The sequence below is a fragment of the Nasonia vitripennis genome (genome assembly GCF_009193385.2).
Source record: "Nasonia vitripennis strain AsymCx chromosome 4 unlocalized genomic scaffold, Nvit_psr_1.1 chr4_random0006, whole genome shotgun sequence".
In the NCBI taxonomy this organism is placed as follows: Eukaryota; Metazoa; Arthropoda; class Insecta; order Hymenoptera; family Pteromalidae; genus Nasonia; species Nasonia vitripennis.
Genome location: NW_022279641.1, coordinates 627,705 through 650,129, shown reverse-complemented (window position 1 = coordinate 650,129; position 22,425 = coordinate 627,705). Strand labels below are relative to the sequence as shown.

General features: G+C 47.3%; 1 protein-coding gene across 10 annotated transcripts in view; it reads left to right on the top strand.

Moving 5' to 3' along the window:
- LOC100113835 overlaps nt 1-22,425 on the top strand; it is a 217,447-nt gene that overhangs the window by 157,415 nt on the left and 37,607 nt on the right. For all 10 annotated transcript variants that reach the window (XM_008219737.3, XM_008219736.2, XM_031928394.1 and 7 more), the window contains one exon: nt 13,906-13,984. In XM_008219737.3, coding sequence (XP_008217959.1) covers nt 13,906-13,984 — 79 coding nt within the window. The remainder of the gene's footprint in view (nt 1-13,905; nt 13,985-22,425) is intronic.

Sequence of the window (22,425 nt, the reverse complement as noted above, 5' to 3'; positions counted from 1 at the left end):
TGCGCGTTGGCCTTTTCTCCCTGGAGCTTAGTTCTTCAATGGCTGGTTTTTAAGCACATCGCCAGAGGAGCATGCGCTTTAATTTACTGATTCATTTGGACGATCAAACTGCGCGATGTACGTCATCGAGCCGCGGGCGCGCGCGTGCGAAAGGTAGGAGAGAAAATAGCTCACCGCCCTCACCTTCCTGCATTCGCTCGTCTGTATCTTCCGCGCGGCGAGCAGCCCTTTCTCTCTTCGCTTTCCAAGCTAATGAACTCGGGCTTTTTGCAAATCGGTCGGCTCACTCGCTTCTTTCCTCGCGCGCCGCGCTGGCAGCAGGAGCAAAAAGCTCAGCGAAAGCTCCCCGGGCAGCGTCGAGAAAGTATCCGCGCAATAGTGCGGCTCTCGCGTTTTGTTTATGCGAAATCTTTGACGGGAGCAAAAATAGCCGCTCGAACAAAGTCAGCTTTTGAGTCGCCGATGCCTCGCGGAGCTGTGCTTCTTTTCCAGGGAAACCAATTTGCTGAACGTCCGCCACTCTTCTTCTCGGCTAGAAGACCGAGTGAGATGCTGATTGAATCGTGCGCATCTCAAAGGACCATCAACGCTGTGTATTATACTATCCTGCGTAAAGTCATCTCGGCGCGCGTTTTCAATTTTAAAAAGCATTACAATCTCGGGCGCATGTGCTTGGAAATTTATTACTCCGTTGATTCAATAAGGCAGGGTGTTTTCGAAATTAAAAGGAGCTGCGCCGCGCTCTCAGGCGCACGACTCCGGAATAAATTAGAAGGCGCGGCTCCTTGCGCGGGAAACGCGCGAGAATTATAAATCGCTACCGCGCGCCCGTATTATTTGCCGATCACTAGCAGACGCTTGGATTTTGTTTTTTTATTTCCGATCTCGGCTTTGTCCTTAGCTCCGAGCCCTCTTATTTATCTCGCCGCGGCTATCTTCACCGGCGATAATCGGAAGTATTTTCCGCCTCTCGAATGCAGCCGACAAACAAGCGCTCGCCGGAGCTTTTGTGCCGAGAGCGTCAAAGTAAAGGGGAGGAGTTGTTGGGGAGGTGTCGGGAAAAATGATGTGGATTCAATGCACTTTCGAATCACGAGTGTGCGTTCCAGGCTGCGAAGTGAATTATATTTAGCAAGCACTATCGGCTTAATTAGAGAGCAGGCGTCGATAAATAACGATGTCTGATGTGCTTTCCGTGTCCTGCTCTCGCTCGTGCTTGAAATAAATCGCATACGTCATCGACCAAGCAACAATATGCGCCACAGAAGGAAATTCAAATCCATCACCGCAATCAAATTTGCCGCGCAATTTTCCAAAGCTCCCGTTCACGAAAAGCGCGGACTAATTTAGCCGGAACGAATAATTTCTCTCTCTCTCTCTTTCTCTCTCTCTCTCTCTCTCTCTCTCTCTCTCTCTCTCTCTCTCTCATCTCGTCGTTCTTTGGGCTATGAAAATGCCGCTGAATGCCGAGAGCTTATTTACGTCACTGTCTCGCGCTCCTGTTGTGCACAATAATGAGACGAAATAGAATCCGGGAAATGAGGAGCGAAAACCACGAGAGCCAGAGAGCAGCGCGGAGAGTAGGATGCCTGCGGAGAAGCAGGTTACCGGCGAAGATACCTCCGCAGGCGCAGTGCGGTATACGACGAGTCTGTCTGCGCATCTACGACCGAACTGCTGCAAGCTCCTTTTTTCGAGCGGTATTTTTCAAAGCTCCGGCTCTCTTAATCAAGGGAATCTAGAATCGATCCTTTGCGGATGGCGCACAATGACGCTCCCCGCGCAGAGGCATGCCGCATAACATCGCGTTTCGCTTACTCCGCACAGCCGCGGCGACAAACGCGGAGAGAGAGAGAGAGAGAGAGAGAGAGGGAGAGAGAGAGAGAGAGAGAGCTGGAGCGAGCGCGCCGCAGGCGCCCCTTATAACAACAATTGACAGTAGCGCTCGCGCAGCGCAGAGGACCGAAATTCGCGGGGCCAAGTCTGGAGAGGAATCCGGTCTAATTAATACGAGCGCGGCTAATTAATAGCGTCGCGCCATCGTCAGATTTATCGCATAGCGCGGCGTTCCGATTGCGAGCGCGCATGCCTTTGATTTAGCCGCCGCCGGCTACGCGAGCCGGCCCGGTTTCCTCTTTATCGGCTCTGGCTCTCGCTGCGCCGCTCTCTGTTTTCGGGTAATTTGTATACACCCGGTCGGGGGCAGCAACAGTAGCAACAGCAGCTCGAGGAGGAGATGCCAAATAGTTTTAATCTCTCCCCGGGCTTTTGAGCAACCGAACGCGGCGCGGCGCTCCGGTGACTCGATTGTTCCGAGCGAGAGGAGGCCTCTCGACTCTACTTCAAGTATATGGTGTCCTCCGTTTCTTCGGTTTCCGTAGCCGATGCTCTCGTGCCTACACTGTTCCTCGTTAAAATGACGGTCGCGGACGGGGGCAAAAGCGCATAACGAATCATCAACAAAATCTCGTTAAAAACTTCGATCCCCCCTCGGCTAATGGAGTTCACGCAAGCCGGCGCGCGCCCGCGGGAAGATAATCTCCTCCCTCTCACTCACTCCGCGCGTCCGTCAAGCCGTTCCTCCGCATAATTCGGCGATTCATAATCGAACATCAGAGAGGGAGAGAGAGGGGCGTTATCGCGCTCGTTACACGCTCTCGCTTCTCAAAACTCGCCTTGCTCGACGGTAGTTTCCGTACCAGACAGTCCGACTCGTCCCGTGTACGTCAGGGCCGTTACCCCCTTTGGGCTATATACCGGCCTGGCACGCACGCACCGCAGGGGCTTCTCTCTCTCTCTCCCTCTTGCGGCAGGGGAGAGTTTGCTGTCCCTAAAGGCAGCGCGCTGGCAGCAGCTGACTGCCTTTATGCAGTCACGTGAGACGAGCGCGATGCTAGACGCTGCGACGTACGTATACACTGTGCCGCGGCGATGATGATTTCATTACCTGATGCAGCTACTTTCACCATTTCTGAAGCGATTCCAGCTGCAAAAATCTACTGGACATAATTATTCACGACGAGCTGCTCTTGAGACCGTCAGCTCTCTCCGCGCACGCGGAATCGGCAGACAGTGCATTTCAAAACATCCCGTAATGCGGCAGCCATTAAAATTTCCCGACTCGAATTTCGGCGGACAGCGCGCTCGATCGCGCGTGAGCGGCAACATCGGTGCAGCGAACGGCCACTTTAATTACGCCTCATTATTTATTGCCGAAACTTTGTATCGGGTGTATGCCACCCCCACCGCCGCCACCGCCGCCGCTACTTCCTTTCGTGACGCGCGGCTGTAAAACGCGCGGCGCTCTCGCCCTGTACACGGCATAAAACTTTTAGCCCAGATATCAACTTTTCAAATTCTCTTCTTTTGAGGGTTGGGAGGGAGGGGGGAGCTTTTTTTACTCTTGTTTGCTTTTCGGCTGTATTTACATTTTGCGTGACTACCCGGCGCTTCTCTCTCTCTCTCTCTCTCTCTCTCTCTCTCTCTCTCTCTCTCTCTCTCTCTCTCTCTCTCTCTCTCTCCTTCACTTTTTTCGTCTACTCTGCGCGACGAGACAGGTATACACGGGGTGTCTTGATGTATCCCAGAAGTAAATGCTAATTGCCCTTGTATAGGGGCTTGATGGATGATGCCGGGAGTCGCGGGACATGGAAAAGTCGTGTCGTCGCGCGTAACGCTTGGAAAAATCAAGTGGGCGAGTTTCATAATTTATTCGCATTTTATAAGGAACGTGTGTTGTGGACGTTTTTCACGTCGAATTCAAACCGGAAAAATTAGGCTCGCCGATTAATCGATGGGAAATAGCCATTACGATTATAAGTTATTTCACGGTGGAAGCATCGAGCTCTCGTGTACACTTTTTAGGCGATCCATCTGTAGTAAGCTCGGGCCGTTTTTGTTTTTTTTACACTCGATTGCCCTTCCGCGAACTCATGTGACTGAAGAATAATTATGAATAATTATAAGACTGTTTGCAGGTCTTTATCACGCGGAAATCAAGCGTCCGTCACTCCTATACGTGCAAAAGCAGTAGGAGTTGTTATTAATTCGAAAAAAGAGCCCATAGAGACGACGTGGATTTGCAGCGAACGGTTATAAGTATACAGTCTAATCCGGGCGGAGGGGTAGGCGATTAATTTTCAAGCCGAGCGAGCCTTGATAGCCGGTCGATCGCCAGACTGCTGTGTAGGTATATACGCGCGGCTTGGAAAACCGGGGGCCGGCTCTTATAGTCCCTTTTTCGTGTTTTCTCCGTATGAGATCGTCTTTCTCTTTAAACACTTAGTAACTTGCCAGTATTACGATTGCTCCCGCTCGATAGGCGTTCGACTACTGTACTATACATTTTGCCAATTCGCAAGCCAGCTACTTTCCCGCAAAACACAGCGTCAACACTCGTTTCGCAGCGCGCGCGCGCCTCTTGCAATTCTTCCGATCGCGCGAGGAGCGCCGGCTCATCAATTTGTTTACCCTCCTCCCGATGTTTATCTTCGTCTCCTGATGGCTTCGATCGCGGCACGTCGGTTGCGCGCGGTTGCGAAAAATAAATAATCCACTGTCAGAGGGCTGCGGGCGACTATTTATACAGAAGGGAAATGTCTAACCCTCCGCGCGCGCGACGTTTCTCCTCCTTCGCTTCCGGCGGCAACTCCGCGCGAACGGCTTTGTGTTTCGGTGCATCGGTTTTCCGTCGATGGAGTTGTCGGAACCTGAAATTTTTATCTTCTCCATTGGAAATGAAAGCCACTCACGTGTGAATTATCTTCGGAGGGGGTTTCGCGATGATACGGTTTAAAAGCTTTTCGAGATTTTGAGATCATGAGATTTTTAGTAAACCATAGAAAATCGTGTCCTGACTTATATCTTTACAGAAAGATTTAAAATGTTGCCGCCTGACGTTGAACACTAACAGTTTGAAGGGTTTTCAGATTTTTTGATAAAATTGGCGTTCCTAAATTCTTATACCAGGCAGCCAATCATCAATTAAATGCTTCACAACAAAATTAATCACTTTTTTAAAAGAAAGAAGATTCTAAAAATGCTGAGATTGCTATTATTTTATAAGCTAAAAGCTAGAGCGCACTGACCGCACGCGATATGCAAACAACTATTTCATACGTTCGAACAATTTAAAACTACAAATCCGGTAAAATGACTATTATTCACTGCGCGTGAATTCTCCTCACGAGAAGCGGTTATTCCAATGTTTACAATTTCGGTCGATGACTTATCTACAGAAAGATCACTTCAGATACGTTAATAGACAAGTTTGCAGGTCAAGCTAACGTTTCAATCTACTTTTTAATAACTGCAACTTTTTTCATATATATATATATATATATATATATATATATATATATATATATATATATATATATATATATATATATATATATAATATTTATAATATTTATAAATATTTTCCGCTCTCTGTATCAAAAAGTAACGTTCGATACACGTGCGGAAAGTTGATTCTACACTCGTGAGATTGTCATTCTCGCTTTGCTCGGGCGACAAACCTCCCACTCGTGTAGAATCAACTTTTGCGCACTTGTATCAAAATATACTATTACGCCTTTGGTACACAATATACTATTTTTTAACACATGCACGATTTTCGGGTTTTTTAGACCTAAAAAGCGGCCCCGAAGTGACCTTTTTTATATATAGAACTAAATACTTTGAGTTGCCGTGTAAAAAAAAGCCACAGATTATTTCATTGCATTGAACTTTCGAATTTTTTCAATACAGATCAAATTTTTCGACTTGTATGGATTCCATTTTGCAAAAGCAGACAAATCATTATTTAGAAATTGTGTGGCAATACTATATAAAAGTTTTCAAATTTTAATTATTAGAAATTCAGATATATTTCGAAAACATATCTTTAATAACCATGAAATTAATCAAAAATCCACGAATTTCGGTACAGCGTTTAATCCATTTTCGTAATATACAAGTTTTCTATTGTATGATGTATCTAGTATAACACGTTCGTAATAATATTTATTCGAAACTATTTTATTTTGTTGACGTGATGTCGGTGTTTAAAATCATTTATAGAAAGAGTTTTGAATAATCTAACTAAGTCCTTGTTAACAGGTAGAATATCTTTTTTCGAAATAATGGATATCGATAGCCATTAATTTTCAAAGAATTATAATTATCCGTCTAAATACCGGACCCTCTCCCCCTCTTGCCCTCGCCTCGACTCGTACTGCAAACTCCATACTCCCTCTAAAAAAGCCCACCTTGCGAACTTGGTACACAATATACTTTTAACGCTAGATCGTTCAACAGAATTTTTTAAATGAAAATTTACCAAAAATCCTGAGTGAATCAAGTATGACTCTCTTTCACGAATCCGCGCGTATAGATGGCATTAAATTGAACTTTACGAAGTATCTGCCACAAAAGCACAAAGCCAGTTGCACTGCATACGTGCAAAGTTAAAAAAATCAAAAAGACTGTTCGCGCACTCAGGACATAAAAGCGAAATTTCGTCAATCCAACACGAGTCTTCTTCGCAGTCGGCCTAAAGTCGGAAAAGCCAAAGAGGAAGACGCGACAGTGGAGTCTCTCTCTCTCTCTCTCTCTCTCTCTCTCTCTCTCTCTCTCTCTCTCTCTCTCTGCTGTCAATCGTCTTCCCGGCGATTCAATCGAGCATAACCTCCGCAGCGAAGAACGATCGTCGACACTGGAGAGGAAGCTTCGCGCGCCTTGAATACGAAGTTAGTCTTACGCCGCGCTGTACTACACGCCGGCGTATCGGACTCATGCTTCTTCTTCCCTCCTCCTTCTTTTCCTCGCCGTCGAGGCTCCGTTCCCTTCCATTCGGTATACAGCTGGCTTTATTCGATCCTGCGTTATCGAGTGGGATTTTGTTTGGAGAGAGCTCCGCCTGCAGATTCGATTCAATTATACATGCATTGCGATATTTTATTTAGCTACGCGACGTTAACGTGACCGCAGATGTAATTACGGGCAGTGTTAATATTTGACTTCCCGCCGAGCGCGTCCGCGCACATATTATATTGACAAAAGATGAAACGATAACGCGCGCGGCGATTCAAGCCTCGTGTTATTTCTGCCCGTCCCTCTGCAGGGCGTCATTCAAAATATACGACGTTTGCTGATGACCCGCAGATCCATCTCGACGGAAGATTCGACCCACGGGGGATCCGTATAACTGCCTGAACGGCGCCCTCTCCGCTCGGGTTGTCTCGAAGCTACACACGCAGAGCGCTGCTCTGAATAACTAATCTTTATTTCGCGCTCGCGCGCCTGGTCTGCAAATGTCTGCTATATAATTTGGTAAAAAACAACGCTCCGAGTGCAAATATAACGGGCGTTCGCGGTGCGCATCGCACTCGTCGTGACTGCAGAGGAGGGAGAGGGAGAGCTGCTCTGTATCGATGTCAACTCCACGCGACCGCAGCAGTCACACTGCGGCTTGAAGGTGTATATAGGTGGGTGTCTCGGCGGTAGCGTCTCCTCCGCAAGCATTGTCAATTGTGCGCCGGCGTTGCGCACCACCGCGTACGGGGCTGTGTAAGCGACACCGGAGCCGCACACGCAGCCGTTAATGGAATATGACAGCGGCGCGCGAGCGCGATAATTAGCCGAGCTTGTGTGTGTGACCTTGCGGCGCTAGCGCTCTTCCGTATAATTCGTCTCCTATAGCTTTCCGGGATTCTTTCATCCTTGGCGTTTGCTAGTTCGCGGTTCCTCGTGTCAACGGCCTTCTCTTTCTACCGTGTACTTATTAGGTTGTGTCATTGGAAGTCATTGAAATACTGGTTGACGTTGAATGATTAGCAGTCAGCGTTGCTTTGAATCGTAGCTAAAAAAATCCGCTGCGAACTACACGTGTGTACGGTACATTGATCAGATATAGAATTTGTTAAAGCATTTTGCCTTTTCTCATGGAGCGCCCAGATCATTATATCGTATTCTCGGAAGTTCTTATCGGTATGATTTAGAAAAGTGTTATTAGAAACAACTTTAAAAATGTTCAACAAACTAAATTAATATCTGACTCATCTAACTGGATTAACACTGCAGCGAGTAAAGTTTGAAAATCGATAATTCGCACTGTAAAATGAAAACTATTATCAAAAGCGTATTCTCGATCGCTTCCGAACATCTTGGAGAATAATTAATGACAGTCGATACTTTCTAGAATACAAGAATAGTAGTAGCTGGTCAACTTCCTTGTTGAGAGAGTCTCATCGACCTGTCGACAGGAAGAGAAATAAAATACGCCTGGTGTGCTTTTTATAAGAACATTTTCTAAAAATCATATCCCTGATAGACGGATTTTCTCAAAACAAACAATTAAATTAAATTGAAATGTATCAGAACTTTTGATTATATATGTTCAGTTATGCGTAATATTCGTGTTTATATTTGTACTTATTTCATTATATTGATGAATAACAATTAAATAATCACAGCATGACTTTTTAACTTTAGAAATAAATCTCTACCAGGATTGAAGCTTTCGAGTTAACCAATAAGCATTGTCTACAAACTTGATGATCTATACCGTTCTAGGATATCTGCACCAACCCAATAACAGAGACACGATAAAAAATGCTTACGATAGAGAAGGATCTCAATACGATTGTAATATATAGCAGAGCTGTTGATGAAAAAAAAGAGAATGCATCAAATCACACGACAAGTTAAATCGCTTCGTTACATATCAGTTAACGAAACTCGCGGCGGTTAATCGCGCCTAAATTCCACTAACGACATCGCGATATAATTCCAATAATACGACATTTCGATACATAGGCACTATACCGCGGCCAAAATCAATATTTTCCAGCTACATCTCCCGAGCCGCCTCGGAGAATTCCGTTGTGTATGTGCAAGCACAAGTTCTTTCTCCCCGGATCCATAACTGCCATTTCATCGCACAGTCGCGTCCAGGCCTGACTCTCGCGCTGCTGGAGAGTCTGTCGGTTCAACGCTTTTCCCTCTACTGCTGCGCCATCGCCGCCGCTACCGCTGCTGCTGCTGATGCCGCAGCGCACATCTGCCTTCGCCTCGAACTTTCGAATAAAACAACTATTGTGTACGGCTGCTGTTGAATTGTTCCTTCGAACGTGGTCTCCGACCTTACGCTTATCTGCCTCCTATAGTTATACGTATACTCTCCGTTCCGCCTCTACCGTTCCGCACTCTATATACCCGTACGTACGCTCTGATAACAAGGGCGCGCGACATACTCCTAATTCCTGGTAATAAATAAAACGGAAAAATTTCGTCTTTAAAGCTCGTCCATCCAGCCGAATCCCTTCGCGCGCCTCTGAGTTTCAAATAATAACGCGCCCTTTCGCCTCGCGCGCGCTTGTTCGTGTTTCTCGCCAAGTAGACTACTGCTGGAATAAAAAAAGCAGCTCGCTGTATCTAACGCTGCAGCGCAAGCATAATACTGTATAAAGTGAGGCAAAGCGAGGTTCGGACCGGCGCGTAACGATCATCGTCGAAGGAGTAGCAAAGAGAAAAAACGAGTAAGAGAGAGAGAGAGAGAAAGAGCTTTTCCCCGTCACCGCGCGCGGCGTCGTTATAGCGGCCGCCTCGGGCGCGGGTTTAAGGGCGCTGCACGCGATGCGTGGGAGTAGGTGTGTGCGTGCCGCGAGCGCTTGGCTCTGATAGACGCGCCGCTGGAAATTAACGAGAGCCCGATAGTCATGCTCTTTTACGGCGGGTTCTCCGATGCTAATTTCAGCCCCCCCCCCCCCTAGCACCCCTCCGTGGGCCCCTTCGAGCGTCGTTTTATTTTTGTTAGATGTATAGGCACGCGGAAGAGAAAAAATCGTCGGCGAATATTTTTCCAATTATATATCCAGCGCGGCGCAGTTTACATCGGGAAATAACAATGTTTGCGCGGGCTGATTCGTATGTATATACATCACAAAGGCTAACGAGCAGTACAGTCGTCAGATAGCAAAAGGAACGAGCGAATTTGATACTCCCCTGGCTTTCGTGTCAGTCGCTTTTCTCGCTCGACGCTTTCCATTCCGCGAATCGCACTCGTTTCGACATCGCGCTGAAGCTCGATGAGTTTCCTCGTTAAATCTATTTGCTGCAGCATCCGTGCTCTTCCAACTTATCTGGAAAAGCTAACCGCTGTGGATCGTCGCGGCGGCAATTATTGTCGAAACTCAATCGACAACAATAAGCGTCGTGGCGCCAGTGCGTTGGCTCGTGTACACGCACGCGGCTGCTGCCGCTGATGCGCAGCTCAGGTGTTCGAGAGGTGAGTCGTAGCGGAGCTGGCTTTCTCTCCCGTTTCCCGCGAGCTGTGCGCCTCGCTTCTTTTGTGCGGCGCGCTTTACTTCGAGGCGATATTTCGAGCCGTTAATTAACGTGGGCGACACCTTCGACCCTTTGAAAGCCGAGTGTATAACAGCTCTCTTGTCTGGCGAATATAGAGAATGAAGAGGATTTTTTCGTTATAATTATAGGCTGCTATCCTCGCTGTTGTACGATCGATTTTTCGTTGCCCGAGCGGAAAATTCGATAAGCAAACGCCGAAGCTGACGGGGGAGGGAGAGAAAAGGGCATTTTTCCAATTGCAAAGGTAATATTTACTCTGCCGCGGAGAGTTAACCGGCGGAGAGAGAAAGCAGCCGCAAATCGGCAAATGAAGCGACGAGTCAATGCCGGCGCGCGCGCCTCTGCTCACAATAACGAGAAAGCGGACAATGGACCATACAAAATCGCGTGCGTTTGCGTGATCTCGGTTTAATTCCCGCAGTTCGGCAAACGTCCATCCCTCGCGAATTTCGAGAATATTTCTCTGCGTGCGGACGCGCGAGTGTGTGCGGGCGTGTATACTCGTCGCCGCGCGGCACTTCGGACAGAGAAATACGAATCAAAACCCCCGGCGAACAATGCGGGACTATATGCGGTCAAGGAAAAAGAGCAGCTGGTTTTTCCGTCTGGAGGACTGTATTTGCTTTGGGCGCCATCGGTGTTGAATATTTTGATGCGATCATTCAATTGCGACCAACGTCGAAAGAGACGCATCGCAAGTTTCAGTCTCCATCAATTCGCATTCGCCTCTGAATATTTTAAATGACTTTTGTAATTGACGTTTGCGCTCTGCAAAGAATAATGCGTTATAATGCAAAGCGCGCTCCAGTGTTTTGTACGGAGATTGATCGATTTAGCGTGAAAGTGGCTAATAAGAAAATCTATTCGCACACGGCGTCCGATTGGAGCTCGAATTTAATCACGTTAGCAGAAAATTCAAAGCAAGTAAGAAATCCGTAGACGGCAGGTATACTCGCCAGAAGAGGCATTGTGAAAAATTGTCTTCGCACCTGCCGACGTCTCATCAACTTTTCATCGCCGCTGCGCGCATCCTCTCTCGGAAAAGCATGGCGCAATATTCTACGGCGCGCGACAGCCGGAGGGAAAAAAAGCATCGCGAGCGACTCGACAACGAATAAACAAGCCGAGAGAGAGAGAGAGAGAGAAAGAGAGAGAGAGCGGGGGAGAGAAAGAGCAGCACGAAAAAGCGACGATCGACGCAGCATTGTCAAGTAGATCAGCTCGCGCTCGAGTCAGGCAAGTCGGCGTCCATTGTTCCTTTGGCCGGCGGGCCAGAGCTGAACAATCGGCCGACTCCCCCGTCGTTTGCGTTTTGTCATGTGTCCGCGCGCCGCCGAGCATTGAATTGCCCGCGCGCTGCGCGAGTGTTTGGCAGCTTTCTCACTCGATAACCGTCGCGCAGTTGCAACGTGCGCGCGATAAAAATTCCAGCGCTCGCGCTCTTTCTCCACTTGACAGCTTTATCTAGAATGTTTTTCCGAAAAAGAAAGAGAGAAAGAAGCTATTAACAAATGAAATGCGACTCGCTGCGCGTGTAATTATCTTCATATTATAACAGCCGTCGGGCCACTTTGGGGATATTAATTAAAAGTAATTGAATTGGCCCTCGAGTCTGGCATTCAGCGAGGGAGAGATCGTCGAAAAAAGGGAGAAATCGAGCTAATTACTACTCAACCTGACGACGTAATTTTTCCTTCCTCGTTCCCTCGTGCGGTGTGTATGCACGTATTCAGTCGCGAGCGGCGCACTGTACTTAGTTATTCCTTTCAGAAGAGCAGCTCGAGCCAATTTGCATGACGCTGATACTCGAGTGCCCACGCGGTGTATTATACCTGAATAGCGAGATGCAGCGGCCATTTTTTGGCTCTTGCTTTTTGTCAATTAAAAATCAGGACAACGTCGCTTCTCCCGGCTCTTTTCAATTCGATACAGACCGGTGTCGCGGAGAGAGGTCAGAATAGAAAATTCATCCGTCCCGATTGGCCCTCGCGTTATTTCAAAGTCCCTCGAGTGCTTGAACGCTCGAGCGTAATTAATGGGACGAACCGCGCCGCTGAATGCACAAGGATCTCCCTCGGCTTTTCCTTCTTCTTTTTCCTCGCCCTCGCGAGCCCCGGGACTTTTTGCAGGTGCGCGACTTATCCTTCATACCGCGTTCGCGGTCGAAATGTTCCTCTGAAGACAAAAAGACGCGAATTAATCGCGCTGATATTCGACTCGAGAAGGCCTTAACGAACGACCCGTGTTTGCTGAGCTCTCCTCTTCGTCATCTTAATTTCCGCTCTCTTTCTCGGCCTCGTCGTCGGTTTCATCAGCCTAATGAATGCCGTCTTCGATGAGATCGCTCGGCAAGACGAGAAAGGAGCTTTCTCCGTCGGATCCGGTCCACATATCAGCGCGTAAGCCCCGCCGAGCTGAAACATTCAAATGGAAACAAACGCGCCTGAAAAGTCCATGAATACCGGGCCGAGAGAGCTCCTTGGTCACGTCATCAGAGATAAAAGCGTAAATGATGGCCTGCTACGCCGGCGCTGCCAAGGCGAATAAATTCGGCTAGCTGCGGGCTGCAGCCGCAGAGGAGGAAAGTACATACGCGAGATTTTCTCTCCTCCAGCCCGGCCAGGTTTACCCAGGCAGTATCTCCTTCGGTTCACGGTGTACATGGCAAATCTCGTCGAGATACACCGCAGCGCAGCGCCGGTTTTCGCGTCTCGTAGCACGTGCGCGCGTAAGTCGCCGAATTTACGGAGCTGCGCGGCCGCGAGTTCGACACTCTTTCTCTTCTGTTCCTCCGCTTTTGTGCCCCACTACTATATACTCGTCGCCTTGGCCCGGCATGCATTATGAATGCACGCGGCGGGCACTTAATTCGGCGGAGCGAGCGAAACGCCGACGGGGGACGAATTAAAGTCTCGCGATCATAAGACGGATATTATAAGTTATCGCGGGAGGGATACGATCGTGACGCTTCCGTATAACTATTCCCGCGCGGCATTAACATAGAGCCATGCAAATCCGGACGGTTCGGAGAGTTCGCTCATGCTAATACGCCGACAGGCCGTTCAAAGTTAAGATCCGGGAGAGGAGGTGATGATTTTTTCGGGGATTAATTCAATTTTCAACACCCGCGGGAGGGAAAAAAGGAGGGCGCGCTCTGAAAATTTCAAATTTGCTGGTTGAGACGCGCAGCCGGTATCAAACGCTGAAAATAGTCTTAATGAAGGACGGCAAACACGACGTGAGAGAGGGAGCTTCGAAATACAAAGGCGGACGATAAGAGCCGGGGAGGAGGCAAGGGCTGCGCGGCAAAGGAGCCAAGGCGGAAGCAAAAACAGAGAACGGCCGGATATTTAAGCGGGATGATAGCAGCTCGTTTAGTAAAACTTTGATAAGCGCCTTTCGCCGCCGCCGCCACCACGACTCAAAGCGAGCGCGAGCGTGAAAATTACGCGATTTCGCAGTCGCCCTCTGGGAAAATTAAAGAAACACGTCAAAGCTGACGAACGATTTTCAGCCAGCCTCTAATCCGAGCCTTGCTTTTGCTTTTCGTTCCAGACGTCAACATGGTCGCTGAGCCGAAGCCCCACCAGACGGGCCGCAAACGACAGAACATGGCCAAGACGGGAAACGACTGGTGAGTACACTGAATACTTGACGTGAAAAACTCGCTCATTATTACGAAGGATCGTCGATATATACTTCAGGGGAGATTGAAGATTCATGCGCTCGGAGTCGCGCGCCGAGGCACTTAATTAAAACCTTCGAAGATTGAAAAGTTTAGCAAGTTATAAGACCAGCCCGAGATTCCAAATTATTAAATCCCGATGGTTCGCAGGAAGCTACAATTTTGAATATTAATGTTTCGGATCCAGTAGAGAATATCTTCGTTTTGATGAATTTTTGAAGCATTACGATCAATCGCGCGGATATTTTCGCACCGAGAGCTTTTAGCTATATTAAATGACGCTCGCTGATGATGGATGACCCATTTTACAGGCCGAAGTTTAATCAGCCGAATGAAAAGTTTAATTATTCGGATAAACGAACGAAATTTATCGAGTGCAACCAATGTAAACAAACGAATATCCCTTCCGCATCGGTGGTGGATTCATAAATGACATTAAGTGCGCACTCTCGACCATCATCCCTCGTTAATTACCATCGTCCAGAGAGTACATATACATACGTAAAAACCCTCATCGCGTCATGCGTAGGCGGAGAGAGAGAGAGAGAGAGAGAGAGAGAGAGCAAAAATGGCCGTCACAAAAGATACAATTACGAGCGCCGAGCTCGTCGCGACAAACATTTCTGCTTGTCTCCCCGAGCTTTCGCAAGCTCTTTAAAAAGGACTTTGGAGCGGAGAGGCCGAGGCGATAAAAAAGGTGGGCGGCGAGTAACGGCCATCGATCTCACTCATAGACTAGTCCCGACTCGGAAAGGCGATAAAACTCGGGGGAGGGCGTCGAGAGTGGATCATCGCGGCGGGCTGTTCCCTTCCCCTCCGCTGTGTAAAAATGACCAAATCCAATCGGCCGAGTCGAGCTTTTCCTCCGCTACTTCTTCTCCGCTCCCAGCTCTGCGTCGCCCGAGGCTGCAGCACATATTTGCCGTTTTGATTCCCTCGATTTTCCTCAGCTCGGCCAGTCTTTTCTTCCTTGCGTATCGAGGACGGAAAAGTCGGTATCTAATCAAAGTCTCCCCCCCCCCCCCCCCCCGCTTAGCCGCGACTGTTCCCCGGCGTTTCAAGCTTTCATCCCGCTCCGCGGCTAACGGCGCGGCGCACGGCCGCGAAATTGTGCTTTATGCGAGAAACGTGACCGGATCTCCCTTTCTGCTCGCTGCCTTCATCTCGCGCGCGCGCCTCTATCCTCGCTTACTTTGCGAGAATATACAACAAGCGCTCGGCATTACAAATTCAAATCGGATTTACGAAGCCTCCATCGCCGATGCGAAACAAGCCGACGCTCCACCTCTCTCTTTCTCTATATATATATATATATATATATATATATATATATGTGTGTGTGTGTGTGTGTGTGTGTGTGTGCGCGTGGATTCTATCCGCGCGTATACGTGCGACGCTTTCTTGCGCGCGAGCGTTACATCGATGCCGCGGCTGCCTCTTTCTTCACCGACGTATGTACAGGCGGCACGGGAGGATTGAATTTCAGAGCCCCCCCTGATTGCGCCTTATTATATCCGCATGAGCTGGAGACTCGAGGCGAAGGCTTACTTCTCGAAAAATTATCGCGCGGCATATAAGATAAAACTCGGTCTGGATTTTTCTGTCGCCGCCGACGACTATCTCGTGCACTCTATTTACTCAAGTCGGAGTACCGGCGTGCATGCCTATATACACGTGCAAACGGGCTTAATCTAGTCATCGACCTGTACTTCCCGCAACAAATACGTACACGTCGCACGGCGGCTCTCGCTCTCTCAGCAGATACACGATAAATCAATTTATTAAGCAGGCGACACGCGAGAGCTGCTCCGCGTCTAACACACCGGGACGTGAATTAAAAAGGCAAAACAAGTATACGTACTATACAGTCCCGTGAGAGCGGCGCTCTTTCCGCGTATCAGCTGGCTGTTAATTAATCGCGCGATCCGACCGTCCGGTATAGCTGCTTGACTTTAATTCGCACGGGGAGAGGGGAAAAGGGGGCAGCAGAGGGATTAGGCGAGATTAGGCGTTTTTCATTATTCACGCAAACACACAGCTCTGGCTTTCTCGGCAGCGGGTGTGGCCGTGGAGAGGGATTTATTAAAAGAGTCGAGTCGGAACGCCTCGAAAAACGAGTGGAGACTGCGAGATGGAAGGCACACGTCGGTGCGTGTTGCAGGGGAGTAACCGGATAATATGCTCGCCCTTGTCGGACGGTTTAATCTGCCAAATAGGCTGCGTAATGCTCGGCGCGTGCTGGGACATAACGCGGAGACGCGCGGCAGCTTCTGTTCGTCGCTATATACTGCTCTACTGCATCGCGGACGTGAGAGCATTTCGAGCTTCTTGTCGATCCGCGCGCAAGCAAATGCGTGCATTCTTCGCGCGCTGCGGCGGCACTTAGCTCCCCCCTAACGAAATTCCTCCGGCCAAATTCCTTACGATTACTTACTCCGGGGAAAATCGCATTATCGCGTACAATGGGCAAACAAACGCGGCGCTGCAAATTCGCCCCCCCTCCCCCTCTCTGGGTTAATTACTGCGTGCCATTAACGTTAACTTTTCCGAGCGCGCTCCGGTTACCGCGTAGCCTCGAGACGCGACGCGCCCGTCTTATACGTCTACAGGACTACTTATATTGCGCGCACTGTACGGATTAATTTTTCCTCGTCGAATCCATCGGCGGGAGATAGACATTCACAATCGAGCGGAAAATAGCGACGAAGCGCGGCCATTACCGTCTATTCTTCGTCGTCTCTCTCCGCTGTGCACTGGCAAGCACCGCGCGCGCGAGAAAAGTCTATCGACGTTTCTGCGCCGCTGTTATACGGCTCGCCCTCTCTCCGCGAGTTCATCTCGAGACAAGCCCGGATCGTACATCAGTCTCTCCTCGAGAGGCTCAACCTCTCTCCGTCTGCTCTACATATTCCTCCGTCTCGCTTCTGTTTCCCATCCCGGCTTGCAGAGCTCGACACGCGCAGTGCTCGAAACGTCAGGCGACGATGCTTTTAGGCGAGGAAAACGACGCGAGCTCTGATAACGTCCTTTGTCGCTGATTAAGCTCTCTCTCTCTCTCTCTCTCTCTCTCTCTATCTCTCTCTCTCTCTCTCTCTCTCTCTCTCTCTCTCTCTCGCAAGCTCCGCATTGTACAGGCGTTAACGCGAAAAAGTGCGCGTTCGAAATTTAAGCGAGAATTCGATGGATCGTTCGATTTACCTTCAGTAGCCGCGGCTGCGCCTTCATCCGAGCGAATCCTTTGCGGGCGCAATCAAGCCGTCAAATAATTTTACCTCCACCGCCACCGCATAAACGCAGCGGGGTGTACAGCGTGTGGCGCACGCACGCGGCAGTTGGCCGTGACGTTTCCGCAGTCGGGGCCGACTGATATACTGCCGTGTCTCCCGCAGCAGAGGCAATTGTCCGCCGAGGTGAGGCTTTGACGTCGCGCGTCATTTAACGTCAAGACGCCGCAACGCCGCGTCGTCGGACCTTCGTTACTGTCGCTCCTCTCTTTATATATTTGCTCTCTGGACGCGCTTCTCTCGCGCGCCACGTATACAGCTCGAGGATTTTCTCTGTTGTCTTATTTTCCTCGCATTTGGCCTGCGTCTTGGGCTTAATTAGTTTTCAGCTGCTGAAATTAAAATTTATCTGGCTGTACATTCACTGTTCTATGGTTGTAATCAAGTTGGTCGATTTATGCTAGAAGATCGTACATTCGAGCTTTTTTATCTCGTTTCGAACGAAATTAGAAATTCGGATCGCATTGTTTTTTTCATTCTAATCTGCATATGGTATGTCAATTTAATTGAACTATAGTAAGACAGGAGGCCTTCTGAAAGGTTCCACGGTGACGCGGCTTGGCCCCTATACTCTCTGGGCTCCGCGACGCGCTTGTCTTGTTTTGAGAAAGCCACGCTTGGGGAAACCTCAGAAGCTTCACGCTGTCATTGGTCAACGCTCGGGGAAGAAAAATGGGCCGCAGTAGCGGAGACATGATAAGGCAGACTCATCTGCGACTAAACTACAAACAATAATTGTTCATTCATAATTTCAAATTTTGTATTATTTTTTGAAAATACACAATTTTATATATGCGCCAAAACGTATAACATGCAATATGAAAAGTTAAAATTAATCGGTCTCTCAGACTTTCAGAAAAATAAAAAATGTAAAAGGTTATAAATGGCAAAAAACACCAAATTTTCGATGTTTTGCGAAAATCAGCGATTTTTCTTATTTTTAAATTCATCTATCACTTTTGATCTCAGCGGTCAATTTCGACCATCCGGGGTTCAAATCAAAATTTTGTTTTCGCTTTCGTTTTAAGAATTTAGATCAACAATTAAATTTTACGATCAGCTATAATTTCACAAAGTTGAGAGAAAAAATACATGCGATAAAATAAAAATCTACTGTGATCCCGTTTTTAGAGCAAACGATGAGTGGCTAATTCATAAGTTGTGACGTAAATAATAGTATGTGCCATTGGTCCACAATATATGCATATGTTGTGGACCAAGGGCGTAAAGTTGAGATTAAAAAAAAAATTGTTGAAAAGCTCACTTATAGCCCTTGGGGCACATAATATTTTTTGTAACTATAAGTACGGATTTTTTGCGTTTTTCACATATTAAGCGGGATTAAATAAAATAGGTATACATATGTGAGCAATTCTACAAGACTTTGCTGAACTAACTGGATATTCCTCCTAACTGCCGATATACCTGGCAAAAAACCTCTGGTAGTAATAGATTGGCCAATTTATTGCCAGAATCGCCAGTCCATTTTTCTCACATTAAGGTTTCTTTTAGAGCAAAGAATTCTTAGATAAAATCGTTTCAAAAAGAAGTGTTTAAAAATTTTTGCCAGAATCTGCTCAATTTTTCTTCAAGGTCACACCATAACTCATTCCAAAATTAACCATCACGAAACTTCCTTAGGAAGGAAGCAAAAGCTCTCCCTCCCTCTTTTCTAGTTTCAACCTACAACTCACCACGCTCGGTCTTTCAATTAAGCAATACTCGACCCTCTTTTTCCACACACCCCCATTACTTCTCATCCCGCGAGTCCTCAGTTATCAATTATCGCGGCCATTCCTCTTAATATTCTACCTTCTCCTCTTAAAAATCGCTCGACTCCATTTCACGTCCTCTTTCTCTAGCCGCGCACGTGTATTCACCCCTACCAGTCCTACCAGCCACGCGTACACACACGTACCCGCACACACTCCGAGAAGAAGACAGACGCGTTGAGTGAGGAGCAAAGTTTGCACGCGCGTCGACAATTCAAGCGGTACTCGACGAGAAAATCGCCGCTGAGCTATTGTGTCCGACACGGGAGAGACACAACGGCTTAGGTGCGGGAAAGCTCTGCTGCCGCTGAAAGCTGAAGAAAACAAACAACCGATGGAGAGAGAGAGAGAGAGAGAGAGAGAGAGAGACGGGATAAGAATCGCGCAGCAACGCGACTGTCAGCTGCCGCGCCAGATTATAAGTCGAGAAATTGTTTTTCACAGACGCGTGAAATTGGGAAATTAAACGTTATCGCCGTACGCAGATTCGCGAGCAAGTCGTGAGGAATAAGCGATTCTGCGCTTGGCGTGTGTAGATTCAATCGAGTTATGAGCTGAACTTTGTGAGCGAACTGTCAGGCTCAGGTTTCGGCTGTTTGTAATGCGAATCTCGCGACTATGTAATAATGCACAAAATCGTAGATTTTTCAATCTATCTTTCAATCGCAAGCTCAATCGAATTTCCAGGTATTAATTTCCCTCTGATCGGCAGAGCTGCCGACTGTAGCGAAGTAATTATACACAGACCTGATTCCCACATCAATCGAAGGCAAAGTAGGTATAATAGCAATCGTTGCATTTTGTGTCGACGCACAGCTGTAATGCGATATAAAGCAAGTAAGCAGCTTTCCGCGACCCTTCCGGACAACAAGCTCGCCGCGGCCCCGCGTGCGAATGATCCGTTTCAATTACACGGAGAGAAATCTATCACTAAATATTCCTACAATTTTCATCAAAAATTACTATACCAATATAGTAAAGAGGTCACAAACTCGACTTATAGTAAATTTTAGTATACGGAATAGTAAAATTTCAAATCATCAAATTTTACTATGCTACATAGCAATTTTTACTATACCGCATATCAAATTTTGTGGATACTAAATCTTTTTAAAAATATATTTTTGTCCCTTTCATTTTGTCGTCTTTCTTCTTTCATTATTTATTTGTCACATTCAATCTCGCAGTTTAAGAACGTAAGTCGTATCGCATAGAATTTCTTATATGATATAACCTAATTTACATATATCGCAAGCTAATTATCATACAAACATACTAAATTTTCTGCATAGGTCCGAATTCGTGCCCCGATTAGTATACAGTATAGTAATTTTTAGTGAGACATTTCTCTCCATGTACTAATACCTCGAGCGAGCACACGACAGCTGTATTACACACTCCCCGATATCGTCAAAGTTTACGCGGTGGAAGGAGCAGTGGGAGTCTAGGAATGGTCAATGGGTCGAGAGCATTTGTCAAAGACAAACGACGAAACTTTGACCCTCATATCAGCCGGTCTGGAAGTAGGTCCGCCGTGTAATTTACCTACGTCAGGCGCAGGGAGCGCTACTGGCGAACAAACAAAAGTCCACCGCAGATGTACCGGACGGCGCGGATAATCGCTATCCAATAAACTTCCGCCCCCCTTGGAAACTATATCCTCCAGCTAGATGCGCGATCTATCATCAGATGTGAGAGAGAGAGAGAGAGAGAGAGAGAGAGAGAGAGAGAGAAAAGCGCGACGCTGCGCGTTAATCCTAAAAACAGCGGCGGTACTCGGATACGCTTTAGCGTATCAAGCGACTCCGAGCGAGAGAGAAAGCTACTGTACGAGCTGAGAATGATAATAAATTACCATAGCGGCTCCCGACACACATCGCGAGACTTTACAGTCGCGCAGTTACACCCCCGTAGCGTCATAAATCACGGGACATCTCCGGCTTTCTCGCAGTGGAAGACACCAGAGATAGAAGGAGATATAGAGTCGGACACGATCGTACTAGCGAAATTATAGCGGAAAAATGGCAATCGCAAGCTCGACCCGAGTTTAGAGTTCTTTTGAAATCGATAGCGTATGCACATTTTCTCGCCGAGCCTGTATCGGGCTGCAAAATGAAAACAAATAAATCGATCATACGTTCTCCGAGCGAACAATACGTCTGCCGATCGAATATCAAAAACTTCGCAACTGCAGCGTGTACTGCCACTTTTATTGTTGACGAAGCTCGGCCGCGCGTGCAGCTGAAAATCGAGGTTGGTTGATATTCAAATATTCGCGCGTTGAATTTCGCGCTGATTTCCGCCGCCTTGGAATATTTACATTATTGGAAATTTACGAGCGAAAATTTCCCCCCGGCATTACGCAGACAAATGGCGCGCGCGAATGAGAAAAAAAAGGAAAGGGACCCGCAGCGCGCTCGCGCGAGAGAGGGAGAAATAGAAAATCAGCGCGCGGTGGACAGAAATGTTCGTGTGCCACTGATGGCCCCGAGATGCGGATTTAAATTTGACGACGTAAGAATTTCGTTTCGAAACATCCAATTGATTGCGCTGTATAGAGTGTGCGGCGTCGTTCCTAACGAAGGCTGGTATATTTCAGTTAAACCAATACAAATATGAAAACGTGATTTTTTGTCGTAGTCGCCCGTGTGAAAATATTAATCTCACATTTACTCGCCTAAGTCTTGCGTCGTAAGTGTCGTGCTTTTCTCGCCGAAGTATCGCACAATTGTTACCAAAGCCTCGCTGCAGAGACTATCTGAGACTTGCCTAAATTCTTTCGATGAGCTACGCATCCGGAACAAGACTGAGTGCCACTTATATAAATAATCTCAAAAAATTGGCAAAATCAGCCAAACTTGGGTATTTCGACAGGTAACTTTTGCCCTCGGTTTTCGAGCATTTATGAAGCAGAGCACAGCAGCTAGAGTAGAGAGCGGGGATGTCTCCTTTTTTCTAAAAATTTTCGCGTGTAATGCGTTTTCCGCTATGACTGCGCTTCTTGATCTGCGAGTCATCTCAAAATGATAAAAATAAAGAACAAAGTATACATCTAAACTTTTTATTTACAGTTGTATTTACGAAAAAGGGCTTTAGAAAATTGTATGAGAGCATTACGAAAGCGTTACAATAGTATAAATACACTATTATATATTTTCTGCTCCTACGTTAAATATATAAATAATTCATATGCATTACAAAAATGCTACGAAAGTGTGCCATAATTAATTATGAAATGTAAAAATAATATGATAAAAGTGTAAGAAAACTATGACAAACCATCATAATTGATCTAAATGTTGCTACATCTTGTCCCAACTACGACAAAAACTTA